The following is a 19361-nucleotide window of genomic DNA, read 5'->3' on the forward strand; positions in this document are numbered from 1 at the left end:
AAAAAAAACCCCAAAAAAACCCCAAAACAAAACAAAAAACAGTCGACTGGCATGTAGTGATCATACAATACGACTTCCATGACCTCAAGACAAAAGTGTGATAATATACCTCTCAGAACAGGTCACACAAACACACACACAAACAAAAAAACACACAGAGCATTTTATTTTAGTAATCAGGCAATCATAAGGAGTAACATCTAAGTAATCCCAAATAATGATATAAAAACATATTTCGTGCTAGGAAACATGAAATAGTATTAATAATAGCCAGGAATGATGATAGACAGATAGAGATGAAGGAAGAGAAACAGAAATGAAAGAGAGAATCCCACGTCTTAAGCACTCACAATATCACATCCGGTTTAAAACCTCAAGACTTGTCGAGGGAACATTTCTGTCACGAACTTAATCTTCGATCCAGACTCGTGTTTCGGCCACGCGAGGCTCGTTAAGCGTCCCCGACCGTTGGATGTTTGTCTGAGGGTAGAAAGATTCTCAGACATATTGGTCAATATTTCGACATCCTTAATCATTTGAGCGAAATAGATGTACATGAAAAGATCCAAGGACTGTACAGTATGATCACGAACCCTCGAACTGTGTATTTCACACTATTATCCGGCACGACGAATGAGACTGTGGTCCTTAAAAGCTTGTCTCCACATTGGAGGATAAATCGTTTCAATTTCGTCCCTGCCAAAGGCCTTGCAGGAGATCGGAAATTGCGTCACAAGGGGTGCAGACGAAAACTCAATGAAGTGGATTTCCCACCAGTTGGAGGCAGGTCCTTCGGAAGTAAGGACACAGCGCCTGACACATTTAAAGATACATCTGGCCACTCCCAAGGTCTCCTTATTCTTGTCCTTTCTGCTTGGTTGGGAGCTTGGATCGTTAGTCATCATGGGGCTGACAGGACTCTAAGCACGGCGACTACGTGAAGCACTTTCTCACTTCCTGCTGGCCAGTCTAGCAATCACAGCCAGGCTGCAGACTGGCATCCGTGCTAAGATATGAACTAGCTCTATGACCGCTTCCATACTTTTTCTGGTGATTTCAACTATCAGCTGCCATAAACATCCTCTTTTTTTCTTTGTCTTTTACAAAGTTAAACACAGGCTAAAAGTGTAGAGTTTACAGTGCAGGAGCCTAACAGTAAGGGACGTGCAAGTGGTTTACTGTGCCTAAGGGACGGCATGTGGAAGCTACATCTCAGCTTTCTGCTCCCGCAGCCTTTAACCGATCAGATCATGTAAATAATAGATTTAATGACAGAGTACATCTTTTCTACTGTATTTTGTTTTAATGTTTGTTTATTCATGTAGAGACTACGAAAAATTCCTTAACGCCATAAAAACAAGTACACGTTACCAATAACACAATCTCTCTTGCTAGAGGAAAACAACACTCAGTATTCCCAGGGGAAAATACTGGAGTAAATTTGCCAAAGGGAAACACTGAAGCATATCTTGTCAGAGGGAGACATGACAGTTAATTATATCAGAGGAAAGACTGAAGTTAATCTTGCCAGAGGGAAAACAAGTTGCCTCACTTTCATCTTACCTGTGTGTAAACTAACATTTGCAGACTCTCTAATTCTGCAAACGTGGGGGATATTTAAACTGAAGAGGTGTTTTATCTAGTGGAGAAATGACATGTTTGTGCAATCTGGTCTGCTGATGGGAAATGTTGACCAAACGCAAAACATGTTTAGACCTAAAAACTTGCTTTGCTTGATGTTAAAGACGACTAATTAAGCCTTCACTTGCTCGCAGCCTTCTGTGGTCCAGCACTGACCATTTGTCTGATCTGTCTTTATTCTGCTTCTAAGGTATTCCTTGCTTTTCTTTCTTTCTTTCTTTCTTTCTTTCTTTCTTTCTTTCTTTCTTTCTTTCTTTCTTTCTTTCTTTCTTTCTTTCTTTCTTTCTTTCTTTCAGACAGACAGACAGACAGACAGACAGACAGACAGACAGACAGACAGACAGACAGACAGTGCGAACGCATATGGGATGGAGACCAACATTGACAAGAGCGAAGTCAGATTTTGCTGGGAACTTCGATCGTTAGCCATCTTGGGTTTGAGCCGCTGTCTCACTTCCTGTCAACGATCAGAGACAGGGAGGAAACTCCAGGCATTGGAGAATTTGACCTCGGAGGCTTCTCCGAATCTCCTACAACCAGAAACCAATGACATTGTACGCGCACTATCACCACCCTCGACACCAGGAAACCATTCTCGAAACAGTCGTGCAAAGTCCCTTCAAGTCACCTGTCAAAATGACAAGCAGCTTATTATTGGCAGCTACAAATGCTAAAGCCAAACCAAGAAATAAATAAAGGATAATAATACATGGAAACGCTACATTGCAGACTCCTACATTCCTTGGTCATCGCTTAAATTTACTCCCTAAAAACTACATTAGTAATATCCTCAGAAAACGTACGTGTGTGTGGTATGTGCGCGTGTGTCATAGACGAACAGACATAAATATCGATAGCTTGCACTCACATGCAGCCAAAAACATTTATTTACAATAACACCAGAATATGACAGCGATATCAAATAGTAAACATCACATACAAATGTTAAGTGATACATATATCAAAGGTAGAAGATATGATTCTCATGTATCCTCGATATTGAAGAAGACTGCGTCGGTGAACCCACAGAACTGATCTTTGATCTTCGAAACTAACACACAAAACAACCTGTCAATGGCTAAAGTGCTCACAGAGCCCTCTAAAATTTCTTGAAACTTTGAGGTATGAGAAGGAAGTTTGAATGTTTTGGCAGGCCTGGGCAGGCTGGGCAGGTTAAGTTATTAGGTCAACCGATGACACTTTTATTTGCCAATATTTCCCGCTTCTCATCTGGGCCAAAATTTTCCCTCCACAAAAGTGTGATGATGCAATTTTTGTAAAGAAGTCATTTTGCTGATTGTAATCATCACTTTTGCTTGGGACTGACTGAGAGATTTGTGGAGACCATTGTAGCAGACGGCCTTATTGCCGTGGTAGCATCTGGTCGCTGCAATAAGGTGCTGCCACCGCACCACTGACTGGTTCCACTCATGTTCCACTCTTTGCCTCTGAGACCAGCTAGGTTTTCTTTTTTGATGGTGGGGTAAAGAGATACATAAATTAACTTTATTATATTATGATTGTTATGATTATGTTTATGATTATTAATAAGCATGTTTAAAATCTTTGCCACTTTTTGCTTGTTACTATTTGTCATTCAGCAACGAATCTTCTGCGGCGATCGACAAGTGGAGGAAAGAAGTCCTATTTATCAAGAGGAAACTTGTTCTGCCTTCAACTTTTCTTGCAAACCAAGGAATCATTCTGCTTAGTTTTATTATCAAAAGGAGGAATACGATGGGATGTAGCTGGTTGTTTGTATGATGTAGCTGTATTCCATTTGACTTTGGTCCAGCAGTCTTGGCCGGCATCCAGACACCTGCTTGTAGCCAAACGTCTCGTATTTAGATTAATGTAAGCCAATAAAATTCATGTGCCCATGTTTCTCAGACAGTTGTAATGGCTGTAGGGACTTCTGTCCGGATATTCCACTTCAGGACTAATAGTATTTACGTGGCAGGTCTCATAGTTTACTTTCGCTCTGAAGGGCATGATTCATATAAATAACTTTAGAGTGGCAAAGTGAAGGGACTCCAGATAACGGAGGTAACCACTTGAGGGCACACCAATCACAAATAACATCTAGCAGAGCTCACAGCATTGTCAAAACAACACTGGGAGAATTAGCATGAAACACAAGACAACAAGTCTCTAAACAGGATAATTAGTATACTGAAGACACAAATTGTATTAAGCATAATAGGCTATCAAATTAATGATAGTTTATAAAACACAGAATAATAATTATATCAAACATGTGATAGCTAGTCGATCCTTTACACCATAATTAGTATATCAAGCGCACGCTAATTAGCATATCATACTAATATAATATCTGATCAGGATATCTGATCTTACATAATTATATGTTTCAAAAGCAGGTATACAGCGTGCAGGTCGTGGCTGGCTGCAAAGACGGTGTCACTGAGATGGGAGGACAGCGGATTGCGTGACATGTCTTCACCAGACACACGTCACAAAAATATCTGTGATTGTGTGACATGTCATCACAAGACACGTCCCAAACATATCTGTGATTGCGTGATCTGTCTTCACCAGACACATCACAGGCACATCTGCGATTGCGAGGAACTGCGCGAGGACTGAGAAGTAATGAAGGGCTCCGGTCAGCCAACATCGCAGACTGGGGTCATAAGACAAGGGCAAATACCGAAATAAAACCGTTTGTCAAGGGACGAAGGTCCCTCCCCCTGCCCCCTGCCCCAAGCATCGCAGCATTACAGGGCACGCAATAGCCTCGTTGTCAGGCAGACGGTCAAGGAATCAGGTCACGTGGATACTAACCATGTCTAAAAATGATTTCCAGAAAAGCTGCTTTGCTCTGCACAGAAATAAGAAAGGAAGAGAATGTAAGGTAATATGGAGTGGAAGTAGGTAGAATCTAGTATCTTCCAAGAATTTCAACAGCACCGCACCTAACCTAACGAGCAAGGCACGCACTTACATAGTTAGGAAGAATAATTAACCAAAATACACATACACACACAAATACACACATTGATACATATATATATATACAGCAGCATGCACACATCTATTGAGAACTATATATATAAATATACACGCTTGCGCCCAATCACAAACAGATTTAAAGAGCTCTCTCTCTGTATTTATATATATATCTCAGACAGGCAAAACCTAATGAAAATACCGACAAAATAAATGCGTTTTTAATGATGATTTTAAGGGTAAGATAGAGCAAGAAAGGAAGAGAATTCCAAAACTGAGGTTCACAGAGAACGAGGTATAACTGATATGCTATGAAAATCGTACTGCTCTCTTATTAAAGTGCATTTATTCTGATTTATTCTAATGTCACTGCCAGGCATGTGTGTGTGTGTGCATATTGATGGATATATAATGTGAGCTGAAGAAGACTCGTGACACGAGAAGAAGAAAGAGTATCGATGGAATTGAGATCAAACGGATGCCGAACCTGTTACAGAGAGATTATATTTATAATTAATTATTTCTGAGGCAGGAAGACAATAAAGTTGTCTTAATATTGAATGGTTGGCTGTATGTGGCGCTCTGAAAATGTTTGCTGACAGGTTTTGTGAAAGTGAATGGATGACCTGAGAGCCTCCATGTCGCCGTTGAATAAATGAAATCACGAAGTCCTCGTCAGTTTGTACAACCCAGTGTGCGACATGCTTGACCTGACAAAACAGTAACCGCGAGAACTCGAAGTTACTACAACTTTCAAGCCTTCTTCTCTGGACAAGGATTGTCTTCATATGTGGCTATAGCAGTTTTTCCTATGATAATCCTGTAAAAAGTCTTCAAACTCTGGCACATATGAGACACCTTGTGTTCGCGAAGAAGGCCCCTAAGGCAGGAATTTTAATCAAGCGGTTTAGACTGAAATCCACTCGGGAAAGAGAGCTGCGTGGGGTCGAATCTCCTTGAAGGGATACGTTTGGCAAAAAGTTAAAGAGGAAGTATTTAACTGCTATCCCTCTATTCCAGAAATTCTATGAATTTAAGGCTAGGATAACCTGTGTGACTCAATACTCGACAAAATGTGTCTAACAGGCACAGCATAGCATCAGGAGCTAGTTGAGTGAAGCACTTTGCCCCTTTTTCCTGAAGACCTGTCATTAGTTGCTGTCTTTACACGGCCAGTATTTTGTTCATTCGCAGCAGCGGCAGCAACTGCTAATCTTAAAAATTATGCTCCTTACAGCGAGGTTTAAATTGCAATAAAATGTTCGTGATTGGCACTGGCTAAGCTACTTTCCTTCTGGTCTGCGATAGGATATCACCACGGCAAGAGAGAGGCCAAGAAAAATTGTGGCTGTCAACAGAGTTTGGAGAGATTTCAACTGCGGTTCTCCATGCCGGAGATGGCTGGTTTGCAGAAGAAGACTGTAATAGTTTTAATTTGCCTTCGCTGTCACGATTGTTGTTGATAGAGAGGAGCTGAGCTCACACTGTAGGAACAGATGAACGGAGACAGAAGAATGAAGAGTGCTGGGAGGGATGGGGTGTGTATGAAGAACGATGTCACCTCTTGTTGCTGGGGTTTGGAGTGAGGATGGGGGTAGGCTGTGAGAAAGAGAGAGCTTTCACCAGAACAAGATTACAGAAAGAACTCCAGCAGAACTTCAATGGGAACGATTGGCAAAATCTAGAATCCTTTTTCCCTACCATCCCATCGACCTGGGCCAAATGGGCTTGATAAGCGACCGCCCGTGCTGTAATGGGATGGCGAGAGTGTACACAGACGCTACAAGTCATCGTTCCTCTGTTGAAAGAAGAGTCTAGGTACCGGGAGCAAGTGAGGGTGAAAAATAAAGAAAAAGCTTTTCTTGCAAGATTCTTCTAAGAGATCACTTTCTAGCCGGTCGGACCAGCATTAGAGACCTATTAAATTTTGTCGACAGTCGCGCTATAGGTGGCTGCAGACTTGTGTGCTCTGGCAAACCTGTGAAGTGAGCCGGTAGTTCTGTTCAGACTGAAGTCCGGGAGGGGCGGGGAGGGGCTACGGTCTCCGTGCCTTCATTTTGTGATGTCTTACCGATAACCCCTCGGAATCTGCTGGACAAACACGGCTCTCAGGGATCCGTCTGGTCACCTGACCGCCACAAGAGTCCTAATCTCACTGAAGAGGTGAGGGTCTTCGTTTGTCATTCCTTATCTCTCATTTCTGTAAAAGCTTCTAGCAAAGTCCGCTGTTGCTGTTGCAACCATCACAGTGCACATGCGCCAGGTCATCTCCTCCAGTCCTTTCCTTCAGCCAGTAGGATCACGCCATGCAAACCCCATACGTCACAGGAGGTTTTCAGTCTTGTCACCCTTACTCAGATTCAATCTCAACGATGCTCTGCAACAGTCCACTGAATTTCATGGTCTCACGATCTGGGTAGTGATGGAATCACATTCTATTTTAGTCCCTTTGAAACAACGACAGTTAGAAAAATGTTGCAACAATTTGCAGGGCTGGAAACAGCAACAATAAATAGGCCCAACGTTTCCAAAAGAGGTGGACTTCGATCTGAATACACCAAACAGACTTCTGGACACTGCTCAAAAAAAAAACAAAAACAAAAAAAAAAACCTCCAAAAACTCCGAAGATTATCAGGGACAAGGCAAGGAAGTGGAGAAGCGAAAACATGAGTGTGGTTGAAGGAGAGATAATGAATGCTTGAACATTTCCGAACTTCACAATCAGAGTTAATGTACAGCTGTAGACAAAGAAACTATATCGACTGAAAAACTGTCGTTAAGGCAACGAAGCTTTAGCTCAAAATGTTACAGAAGATTACGAAGGCAAAAAGAGAAGGAGACAGGAGATATGCTCATGTTAAGTGGGTTTGGGCTCGCGCGTCCATTTGTATGTGTGTGTGTGGGTGTGTGTGTGTGTGGTGTGTGTGTGGGTGATTGCGTGCATGTTTGGCATGCTTATGGTCAGCTTACGCCGGCAGCAGCCAAAAGGAAAAGGATTGGCAACATTTCCAGAAAGTTCGACAACAATGATCTTTCTTGGAAACAGATAGCCCCTTCACCGAGAAGCACGTATATTTGAATATCTGCAGACCGGCGAAATGGAAAATATCTGAGGCAGGCTTGAAATGAGAAAGAAAAGGAAAAAATCCATTTTACATTTCACAGCACGTAGGCTGCTTGCGTGAGCAAAACCTGAAGCGAAAAGCGGCCACATAAAAAAGTATACGCGAATCAAAACTTCTTTCGGGATTGTTACCCTCAAATCAAACAGGAGAAACCATCTGCGTGACGAGCGAGCAGAGCTCAGTGCACGGTGTCTGGCATTCTGTTCAGCTCATACACGCAAGGTCGTGGAGGCATGGTCAAGAACAGTGCCTTGTGTCACTCAGATAAAAAAATTGTCATCTAAATATGAAATCAGAATAACTGGATGTTGCAGAAGACCTCCCACGTTGAAAAGCCCAGAACTAAGGTGGGACGGATGTGTCTAGAGATCACCAGAAGTTGCAAAGTGGCAAAGACAATCCGACAGGCAGCAGTCCGGGAATACAGGGAGGGAGAGGGGTTGAAGAAGATGCAGACAAAAGATGAAACAAAAAATCATCTTGGAGTGGACTGGTCTGTCACTCAGCAAATCCCAGAAGGAAAGAGATCAGCAGAAAAAAAGGCAAAAAACCAAAAAACAAACAAAAAACAACCAAAAAACAAAAACAACCAAAAAAAAAAAAAAAAAAAAAACAAAACAAAACAAAAAAAAAAACAAAAAACAAAAACAAACCCCAAGCCGGCGAGGTCTGGTGATAAAGTCGTTGGAATGCCCTGATGGCCAATAAGTGTGAAGAAGCTGATGACGATCTTTTTGGGGATGCATTTGATGAGGGTTGGCTGCTCTGAACTGCCGCTTGTCCCCACACACAATAAGGACATATAGGTAATGACTCAGGTGGCGTAAGTCCCCTCACCCCGAAGACAGTCTACAGCTTGTACGAAAAATCGCATAAAGTCTCCATTGCAAAGCTATCGTACACCCTTAAAATATGTCAAATCATTTCTTCCTAACACACAGAAAAAATCTTTCTGACCATCAAAGAGAGCAAACAGCAAGAGGTCTTTGACTGGATTATTAAACATCACAAACTTCTTTTGCCCACACAAGTTTTAAAGTAATTAAGTACTAAAATGAAATTTTATTTGAAAAATTTCATATTTTGACATGAATCATGTCTGAAAACGCTGGTCTTTGTAATCAACAAGTCTTCTACATCAAATAATAATCTAGGAATTGTTAGAGATGAACCCTAAATGCAAGCTCTTCTTTTCAGTCAAGACAATGAATGTATTGTCCTATGGCAAAGTGATAGAGTTGGGTTACCCGTTAGTGTTAGTGTTCAGAAATAAGAATTATGCAGGCCCTGACGACGAAGAGACCAGGCGGAAACAGAGACAAGAACAGATAGAAGTGAATGCAGTGCCAGCATTTCGGAAGAAGCTGTCATGAGTGGTCACGTAGCCCTTCGGAAATAATCACTACTATATCTATCGCTAAAATAATCAGTCCTCAAGTTTCCAATTATGACAAGAAGACCGGATGACGTCTGCCACATTAGATAAAGGGCTTGGTTAACACTGAAGGCTTCAGACATCTGATGTGTGTGTTGTTGGGAGGAGGCAATAACAGCGAGTTTATCAGGGAGTTAAGAGTCACACATACAGACACGGGGGTGAGACAATCTTATTGCTACCCCGAAAAAAGAAGCCATTCTCAGCCTTAAAAGTCTAAAGTGTTGCATTCTGTGTAATGTCTAATGACGAGGTCAAGCTCATGTTTCCCGTGTTTGGGAACTAGCATCTGGCACTGAACTTTACCCCGTCTTGAGAGAAACGAATTGCACCCCACCAGAGCTTTAAGGTGTCGGATCACACACCCGTCCCCTGCAGCGAAACATAACTCCAAGCCACTGACCACGCGGTGACGGGTGGGGTGGGGGACAGGATGGATAATGAAGGTAATTTGCCGCAGAGGAATCGAAGCAAGTCACTGGCTTCAGCTGATTCGACTGTCTACAGCATATAACTGACAGAACAACAGGATACTCGTCAGGACAAGCATGACACTTGGATGAAAAACTGGATACTTAACAGACATGGCTGACATGGTTTCAACACTTTTGTCTTTTTCGAAGGGTTTGAGTGTGTGTGTATGTGGGAGTGGGGGGGGGAGACAAATTAAGTTGGTTGTCAAGATGAGTAAAGCTTAAATGTCATAAAAGTGGGAAAAGAAAAAAAAAGTTAAACTTTACAGTGCATGGCGATAGTTTTGACAGATGGAAACGGGTCATCTGTGTGTGTGTGTGTGTATTATGTAAGTGCTTGTGCGTGTGCGTGTGCGTATGCTTGTATGTGTGTGCACAATTATATGTGTGTGTACAATTATGTGTCCTGTTTAAGAGTGCTTGTGAGTGTTCGTGTGCTTCTCTTTCTCTGGGTGCGTATGCGTGCGTGTGTGTGTGAGAGATAATAGAGAGAAAGAAGGAGAGAGAGGGAGATCATTTTTTCTTACAGAGTGAGAATGTTCATCCCTTTCGCGGCAGAATAATTACTGTTACAGAATACATCGTGAAATAGCGGTTGCATCTAGTGTGGAGAGTAAAAGTACTCAAAGTACTTTAATGGCGTCTGTTCTACCCGATTCGCAGAAGGCTGGACGAATGCAATAGACAGCGGGTAATAAACCAGGGCCGATGAGCTGGTCACTGCTGCAATTCTGGCAGCTTCTTTGTCGAAATAGAGTTCTGTGGAAAATATTTGGTCACAGCTGGGGTCTCGGTTCCGGAAACTTTCCCCGGAGGACCGTCGTTAATGAAAAGAAGCTCCAAGCACACGACATGCTGCGGATGACGGCTTAAAAAAAGCTTATCAAAGGCGCGCATGCGCGTGTGTGAGCTTTGAAGCGTCGGAGATTGCCAACTAGGGGCAGCTACTCTCTCACCGCTACAAACATGTAAGGGCTGGCGGGATGGAGCCGGAAATACGTTACCACTGCTAACGGGATCTTCCCACAGTAGGTTTCACCGAAAGGCACGCCGGGTAACAGCCAAAGAGCAGACCATGACGTCGGACGAAGGGTCCACGTGACACTCGATCACCTGACGATTTTTTTTTTCAGCGCCATGTAGGGATTTTTGTTGTTGTAATCGATGCCTGAATTGTGCACATTAAATGAGTGAGAAAGAATAGCCTCATCGAGCACTTGAAAGCCTCTTGTTTAATCGTGTGTCGTGAGTTCGTCAATCTATAATCGACGTCTTCAAGCCAACTCAGTCTGGCAACGGCGGTTCTGTTCTGCAAGCCAGTGAGACTGCTAGGTAGACAATCAAGTGCCTTTGTTACCGCGGTATGAACCGTCTTCTTCGCGCCTTGATATCAGGCTACAACTAGGCTGGCACCATCATGGGAAGTATATACCGTTGGCACCATCATGTGAGGCATATACCGATGGCACCATCGTTGTGTGAGAAATGGCGTTGACAAGTTTTATTTGTTTTTGGAACTTATTGTGAAGCAAATGAAAAATGTTTTGACATCTCTAGATGTCTAGTATGTCTAAGTCCCTGCAAGGAAAATGTTGATCACAAGGGAATTTGACATTGCAGGATACCGTGTGAGTGGTTTTATTTTTTGTTACTGTTGGATAAAATTTGTTACCGTTGAAGAAGGCGAGTCTTTGTCACTGTAGAATAAGGTTTTGTCACCGTGAGGCAAGGTTTTCCTGCTAGAAAATGCGTTAATGTAGGATCAGACGTGTTTGTCACCGAAGGACAAGGTTAGTTTTCACATCTACCTCCAGACCTAAGACGACCACAGACCGTTTATGTCCCAACGGACTATGGGCTACTGTGCTCTGGGGATAGCTCTCTGGCCATCAAAAAATAAAAGAAAGCAGGAAGAAAGCAGAAGTCTCAACAGCCTAGACCGACCTCGATGTCGACGAGGAGGTTTTAACTTTTGAGTAAAACAGTGATTAAGGAAAACATCAAATAATAAGTTAGATAAAAATATTACTGGGACATGCATGCCGATACACATCATTTTAATACATAAACACGCATTACCCGCAAGCTTGCAAAACACACAAATAACGCACGTGTGCACACACACACACACACACACACACAGCACGTATACGTGTGTTTTTTGAGGCTGGGTATAGAGGAGAGATCCAAGCTGTTTCCCAAGACAGCATTCATCGAACGTGCATCGCAAGTTATCAGCTTTGTTTTCTTTCTAAACGCTACTGAGGGAACCAAACCGGGTGTTTGGCAGGGCTCTGCGTTAATCTCCCCCTTCCCCCGTAATATGCTACCCTCCTCCCCCTGTGACGGGTTCTCTGTCACCATCTCTACACACTCTTATGTTCTCTATTACCCTCTCCACACGCCCATTTGTTCTCTGTTACCTTCCTGCCTACTGCCAGATTCTCTGGTACCCTCCTTCCCAAGATGTCAGTTTTTCTGTTATCGTCTGCTTTCGTTGACGGATTCCTTGCTACTTTCTCTCGTCACTTGACTCAGAGCTAGCTAACGCAAACCCAACCACTACCGCAAAAGACAGCTGCTCCTGCCGGCGTCTGTGTGACAAGCCCGCATACCCAGAAGAATCCTTCATCTCTGCAATCCAAACACCATCAGTCAGTGAACAGTGTCTGTGCTCTGCAACGGTGCGACTTGTGTGTTTTGTATCACAATAAGGCTAACCTGACCCTCCAGTAGGTCAGAAGACAGGACAAACAGAGCGGCTGCCAGTCTTCTTGGGCATCTCCACGATATGCTGCCTCCAGCACCACGGTTGCTCCTTTCAGTCTAGAATGGTCCACATGAGGCGTCATTCAATAACTGTTATGCCTCTCAGACAGAATGGGGTCTGTTTGTCCCAATGGTCCTGGTGAGCTCTAGCAACATTTTTATCCGCAGTTAATAAGGCTAACAGCTCTCACTTGGCCACAGATTGAAAGTTGACCGTAGAATGAAATGCTCTTCTTGATCTTCTCAGGTCAGTGATGAACGCTGTCAAAAACATCCTTACAAAAGTAACATCCAGTAACACCACATAAAGTCATGATGAATATTGCTATGAACAAAGATAACTACAAACACCCTGAACATCATAAATAATATCGAGCCCCCTTACTGTGTTCAATATGAGCAGCCGGTCTCAAAATATGTTCCAGAAAAGTCGTTGAACGAAGCTTCGCTAAATTAGAATGGACAAAAAGCGACTTGTATTATATTTTTTACTATTCTGTTCATCTTTTCATGTCTCAGAATAGCTCTGCCGCAGAGATTATATCGTTGACAGGGTTAGGGTTCTTAGACATAGCTAGATATTTTTATATTGGTGTCTTGGTCAGGAAGTCGTAGCACAAACCTCAAGTTCAATGAGAATATCATGCTTTTCCATCTCTATATATAATTATTTATCTTGTTGCACTAAAGCCCACATTGACAAACGCGCACAAAGAAGTTTTCTGAGACACAGAACACAGCATCGTCAGCCAGATGTTTTTCTCTGAAACAAAGTGATTGTGAAGAACCTTTTGACCAGACTACTTATTGAAACTGCGGAATCGTCTAGAAGAAAATGAAGGGCTGATCGCTGCAGTGGCCAAATGCAATGTCACGTATCTTATTTTTCTGCACCTGGCCGGGATTGTCAGACATTGTCACAGTGTCTTCGTTTCACTGTGTTATCTAGGATCCTCAATGTGTCGGAGACAATGTAGTTAAAATGTCTTCAGAAAAAAACTGTTACTTTATGCCACACACCTGACAGGTACAATCAAGAGCGTGGGGAAAGATCAGCATAAATGTTTCTAGATATGCAGCCGAAAAGCAGAAGGTAACTGACAAAACAATTGTCAAGGGAACTGTCTTGCAAGTGACCATTGCACGTGAAGTAAAATTTTGCCCATTTAAAAGTAAAAGCCTACATCTCCTCACCAGAGCGCTCCTGATTGTGTACATACTGTGACACCCGCAGGCTGCTACATTCTGTGATGTAGTCAGTTGCCTGGATACCCTTCTCACCAAGCCCCTGTGTTCACACGACAAGATCCCGAGAAAGTTTTATCCTAATATGTTTACATAGAAGATGCTTCGGATTATGCTCTGCTCAGAGGAAGATGTCTGTAATCCTATTTTCCTGTACAATGCTGATCGGAGCTGGCGTAAGAGAAAAACACGCGGCCATTAAATATTCTTACAGGGGGCATGGCACTAATGGATGCACAGCATGATGGGTGGGGGGGGGGGAGAGCTGCAAACGAGGCTTTTAGGATACCGGAAACTGCCATTGTCACTGTCGTTGATCAAAGAAACTATTGCACTCTGTTGCAGTTTGGAGAGAGGGGGTGGGGCTAAGCAGACATACAGACAGACAGCCAGGCAGGCAGGCAGACAGACAGACAGACAGACAGACAGACAGACAGACAGACAGACAGACAGACAGACAGACAGACAGACAGACAGACAGTGGATGGCTTGCTTAGGGTATTGCTTGTTGTCTAATGGGAGATACATTGATTTGGCATGATTTCCGGTGTGCAGGAATGTGTCAAGATGGTCGTTCGATGCCATCGTGACTGGCATGTAGGCCCGAACAAGTCCTATGCTGTCCATATAGCTTGCCGGAATGTGAGCTCTCAGCAGTCTATTCACCATCACAGCACGCAACATTCCCACATCTCTCTTTCTCTCCATCTTTCACACACACGCACACACATATTTGCAAACACACATTCGCGAGCAAGAACGCACTCAAACAAAAGAGAAAAAAATTGACAAGAACTTGTTTCAAACTGTTGACAGCGTGCCTGTGCTAGTTACGAGTGACTATGGGAGCAAATCCTACTACATGTATTCTGTGCCTTACAATATAATTAACAGTGAAGACTTTATTTTTACAACCATTCACACGTGAAACTTTAATAATTGAAAGTTTCATGCACTAGCGTTTGTAAATTTAGGTGAATTGTTGAGTTGTGCTGCACAAATTGAAGACAGTTATTGAAACAAAGACTCGTACAAGGACTGTTGGGAAAGCCTCCATTTTGTGCCAGTTGAACAATCAACAAAACTGGAAATCAAATTAACTCTGTAGGTGCATTGTGTGCAGATTTCTTTTCAAGTCTATAATTAATTATTGATATTGTTATATTGAAAAATAACTCTTTCCAGCAAGCAGGCGATGCTATTAAGGGTCTGACAGTATTGCGGGTACATGGAAGCAACACAAGATGGAATGTCGCTTTAGCTAATGAGCTTTCATTTGAAATACCTCTCAATAAGTCAGAGACACACATCTTTTGAATAAATTTAGTGCGTGAGTCACATATGTACGAGGTTCAGAAGCGACAGACAGCATCACCAATTATGGGCGAGTTGGTGGGAAGTAAAAACTGTTGTTTTTTTGTTTACCTTGCACCATGATGTGTGCTGTCAGGGGGAGACAATACATCCAGACGAACAGACGGTAGCAGCAGCGTAAAGCCATTGTACATTGTCACCATCACCCATCTATTCCAATATGTTCTTTACCAGATGGCGCTCATTGGCGCCAACGTCAAGCCCACAATGACCTTGACACAAACCGGAAGAGGTTGTCAGCCATGTTTATTGTCTGCAGGTTAGGAACATCAAACAGCTCCGCATGGCTGGGGCACGTTAACTGCTGATGTGAGTCTGACGAAACAGTAACCAGAGGGTGATCAGGGCGACTGCTTGTCTACAGATAACCGCAGTCTGCTCTCCCGCAACCGTCGTCAGCCTGCAACACGGCAACAGAGTTCGCCAGTATGAGTGAGATCAATATGTTCGTCCCACTTGGTGCACATCAGAAGAACATGACACGCATGGCTGATTAGGCCATCCGCAGGTCTGCAGAAAGGTGCTAATACATATACAACCCATGCCATATTTATGGACATTTTCATTTCACTCGACTCACACCGGGGGAATTAGACACACGTGGCTGATTAAGCCCTCCGCGGGTCTAAAGAACTGCACTTTGCTTGTCATATTTATAGATGTTTGCATTGTACTTGATACAGACCGGAGAAACATCACACGCATGGTTGATTTGTCCATCTGCGGTTCGAGAAAGAAAGGTGCTAGCTCATGTCCCATTCAGATCATGTTTATGGAGATATGCGTAGTGATAGCTTTAGGGGAAATAATGAAAGCAGTGATGTAAATGTAGACACAATCAGAAAGAGGAGCATTTTAGATGAAAATACACTGTAAACGCAGACATTGCTGATGGGGAAGAAATGCGGGTAAATATTTTGTTGGTCTACAGTAGCTCTTGACAAAAACATAGTCAAAGCGTACATTGGCACAATAAAAGATAATTTCTATAGTTGGATCAATGTGGATCTGATATAGATATAGAACTAGGGGTGAGACAATGAGAGGAAAAAAACAGACAAGAGGAGAGACAGAATCTTAATTAAAAACTTTTTTTTTTATCGTAAGGATTCTGAGCGAAGCCAATCAATTAAGAAGCGATTTAAACCTACACGGCATCCATATCTGAGTATTTTCATCGTCTGAAATTTGTAAAGCGCTTCTGTCAGTGGCAGCTAGTCTGTCTACTTTGTTGAGAGAACTGAAAAAGAAAGCGGCGGAAGTATTTAGTCTACTTTATACAGCCGGTAAAAACTCAGAAACAGTGGCACCGAGCGGTGAGTAGTAATTGATTGATTGCTGTGTACATTCATGATTCTGTGAACATTATTAAGAACGATATGACAGAAATCCAGAGAAAAGCACCTGCGTATAAGTGTGTATAAAGTAAAATCTAGAAGAAAATTTTTTCCTCAACCAAAAAGAAAAAAAACCCTATAATAAAGGTCCTGTTATGTCTCGCTCGTTTGGCTATACGTGATTCCGCCTTCATGGCTTCTCGTCAGAAGATCTTTAAAATAAAACAAGTTTTCGAACGTACAAATCTCACCTTGAGGAACAACCTGGGTAACTGCTCAGTCCCCGATGTGTGGCCGATCAGCACAGAAGCAGGATGACGTGGTCTACCTGCCGCTGGACCAGCAGGCAGCGTGCACTGACAACGACAACAGCACGGACGATGCTCCGAAGCATCAAAAGACCATCGAACAGCGCACCGCCACCGTCAGCACACGGCCCTTCATCCCCCGTGCCAGCGGCGGTGGGAGGCAACGCACGGAGGGATCAATCTCTCCTCCGCTGCCCTGCCAGCTCAGGCCGGCCCACTGGGTAGCGCCCCTTTCCTTTCGAGCGCTCTCTGTCTCTCTCTTGGTTATTTCCCCCTCCCCACAACTCTGGTGGACACAACGGTCGTCTGTTGAAAGGTGGGAGGTGGAGGAGTTTTGGAGGGAGGCCTGTCTACGATGGGTGGGTGGTCACACACACAGAGGTGCTTAGAATTTTCTGCGATTCTGGTCGAGTGTGTCGCTTCGCATTTTTACAGCTGTTATCCTCCTCCAAAATACTACTACTACTAAACAAAACACACCAAAAGAAAAAAAAAAAAGAAAAATGAAAAAATCCCCAAACAAATAAAAATCGAATAAATGATTTCAAGAAAATAATTAACAACAACAACAACAATAATAAAAATAAAAAACAACTTATACAGCTCCATATCTCAATCCTATAGGTAGGGTTAACGGCGCTTCACAGGAAAAAGACACAAACATAGAATGCATATGAGATGAAAGTTATATCATAGTAAAATGAATAACAAAATAGTTTATTAAAATGACTGCCAGCAGTTGGAGATCAGACGTTTTCCGCCAGCTGTTAGAGGTCAGGGCAAGGCAAAGCTGACATGTACCTTAAGGGTCAGAGAAGTGCTGATGTTCATAAATTACATGTCCCTCTCAAGTGTTTTAAGTGAATGTAAACGAAGATTGGGGACCTGTCCGTCTTATGTATCGACCAGAACGTGGCAACTCCTGTGACCAGAAAATACAGCGGAATCCCCCCCAACCAAAAAAAAAAAGCAAACAAACAAAAAACAACAACCTCCCAATAAAACAGAACAAAACAAAGCAAAGTAAAACAATTAACCAAAAAACTCAGAAATGTGTGATGTGTGATGCAGGGAGGGTTGCTTCTTTGTGGCGAGCGGGCGGTGGTGGAACCTAACAACAATCCTCATCGACTGATGGGTCTGAACTAGTTTTTGCACGAACGTTTATCTTTTCATGTAAGTCATAGACTGTTCGCTCCGGACCATCTTTGTTTTAATGTATCTGTTAATTTTTGAGAGATGTTAATATACCTCTGTGTTTTAAAATTTGCTTTTTTGAAAAATGAAAAGATAAAACAATCACCAATCATTTTAACATTGGATTCATTAGAGAGAGAGAGAGAGAGAGAGAGAGAGAGAGAGAGTTAAGGGCCATAAAAAGAAAGAGACATCACGCGAGAGAGACAGAGATTCCGAGACACCCCAAATCTGTTTTGCTGTTGCCACAACTTTTTGTCACATAAGAAAGTTGCGGACTTTGCCCAGTGTAGTTTTCACAGAACCTTCCGCGCTCTCTCTTTCACTCGATGGCATCACACTTTCCCCCCATCCCCTCCCTACCCATAATCCCTCTGATCGCAGTCACACTTGGGCAATGCCCTCAGGGGTGTCCTTTCTGACCGCTGTGATCTCATTAAATCTGGCACATTAGGCTAAACAAACGGACAGTGCTCCTCAGACGACCCTCCTTCCCTCCCCTCCTCGTGCAGCGCAGTCGCACCCAGCCTTTTAACCACCGCTGGTTTACAGGGTGCGACGCCGTGCGCATGCTCAACGAAGGGGGAATCTTTGGCAGTCGGTATTCCGAGGGCAGGAGTTATCCTTCCGGGCACATCTGCTAGAAGCATCACGTGGCACTAGCTGGACGTCAAATCCTCAAACCTCTTGTGCACCCCGGCGAAAGGCTGGGTGGGAAGTAGAGGGGGGGGAGGGATGGAGCGTAGGTACGTGGGCGCAGGTCAATGAATCTTTCTTTCATCCCTTTTCAACACATCGCCAAGCTTTCCCCACGAGACCCTCGCTTGTTGTCCTTGGCTGTAAATTCAGCTTAGCCGTTCTGGACGCGTGCAGTCTTTGTGAAATTTACGATTTCTTCTCAGGAAATGCCCGCCGCGAACATATTTGCTGTGCAGGCGTTGGAAAAAGAAGGAGGAGGAGGAATAGTAGTATTTTTTTTTTGAAAAGGCTGTCGGCATTTTGTTTTGCAAGAGAAAGGAGGGGGGAAAATATCTTGATGTCTAGAGACGTGGTCACAATTGAGAAAGGAGCCATGCAGATGGAGGCAATAAAAATTTTGAAGCATTTAACTGTTGGAGAATAATCAGAAGAGACTTGCTTATTGCAATACTTGTCTGCATGCGCTGAGGCTGGTAAAATGGACAGCTTCAGGGTTTAATAGCATGTTGTTTTAATCCTTATCAAGTGCTCGAAAAAAATTTTTTAATACACCCAAAAACAAAACATTGACCAAAAACAAAAAGTCGGGCACTCTAAACACATTCCACCGTCAAAAAAATAATCAAAAAAAAAAAAGGAAAATAAATTAAGGATTGTCATTAGAAACTGTTTTCAAGGATGTGAGAATTCACGGATCTATGTCAAATTTCCTTTGTGAACATCAATTTTCTCTTTCTCCAGCATAGCATTGCACTCGTGAAGTGCAAAAGGTCCGCCACACTCAACG

At 43.0% G+C, this 19361-nt stretch overlaps 1 protein-coding gene across 2 annotated transcripts in view; it reads right to left on the reverse strand.

Moving 5' to 3' along the window:
• LOC112554695 (acetylcholine receptor subunit alpha-like) overlaps window positions 1-18013 on the reverse strand; it is a 40742-nt gene extending 22729 nt beyond the window's left edge. The window contains exons 1-2 of one of the 2 annotated variants that reach the window (XM_025222650.1): window positions 16622-18013; window positions 15085-15433 (exon numbers count right to left, since the gene is read on the reverse strand). In XM_025222650.1, the coding sequence (XP_025078435.1) occupies window positions 15085-15160 (76 nt within the window). In that variant the 5' untranslated portion in view covers window positions 15161-15433; window positions 16622-18013. Of the gene's footprint in view, window positions 1-15084; window positions 15434-16612 lie in introns of both variants that reach the window. The other variant, XM_025222651.1, reaches the window with a different exon arrangement.
• Window positions 18014-19361: the final 1348 nt, after the last annotated feature.

This window comes from Pomacea canaliculata, linkage group LG13 (assembly GCF_003073045.1).
Source record: "Pomacea canaliculata isolate SZHN2017 linkage group LG13, ASM307304v1, whole genome shotgun sequence".
NCBI classification, from domain to species: domain Eukaryota; kingdom Metazoa; phylum Mollusca; class Gastropoda; order Architaenioglossa; family Ampullariidae; genus Pomacea; species Pomacea canaliculata.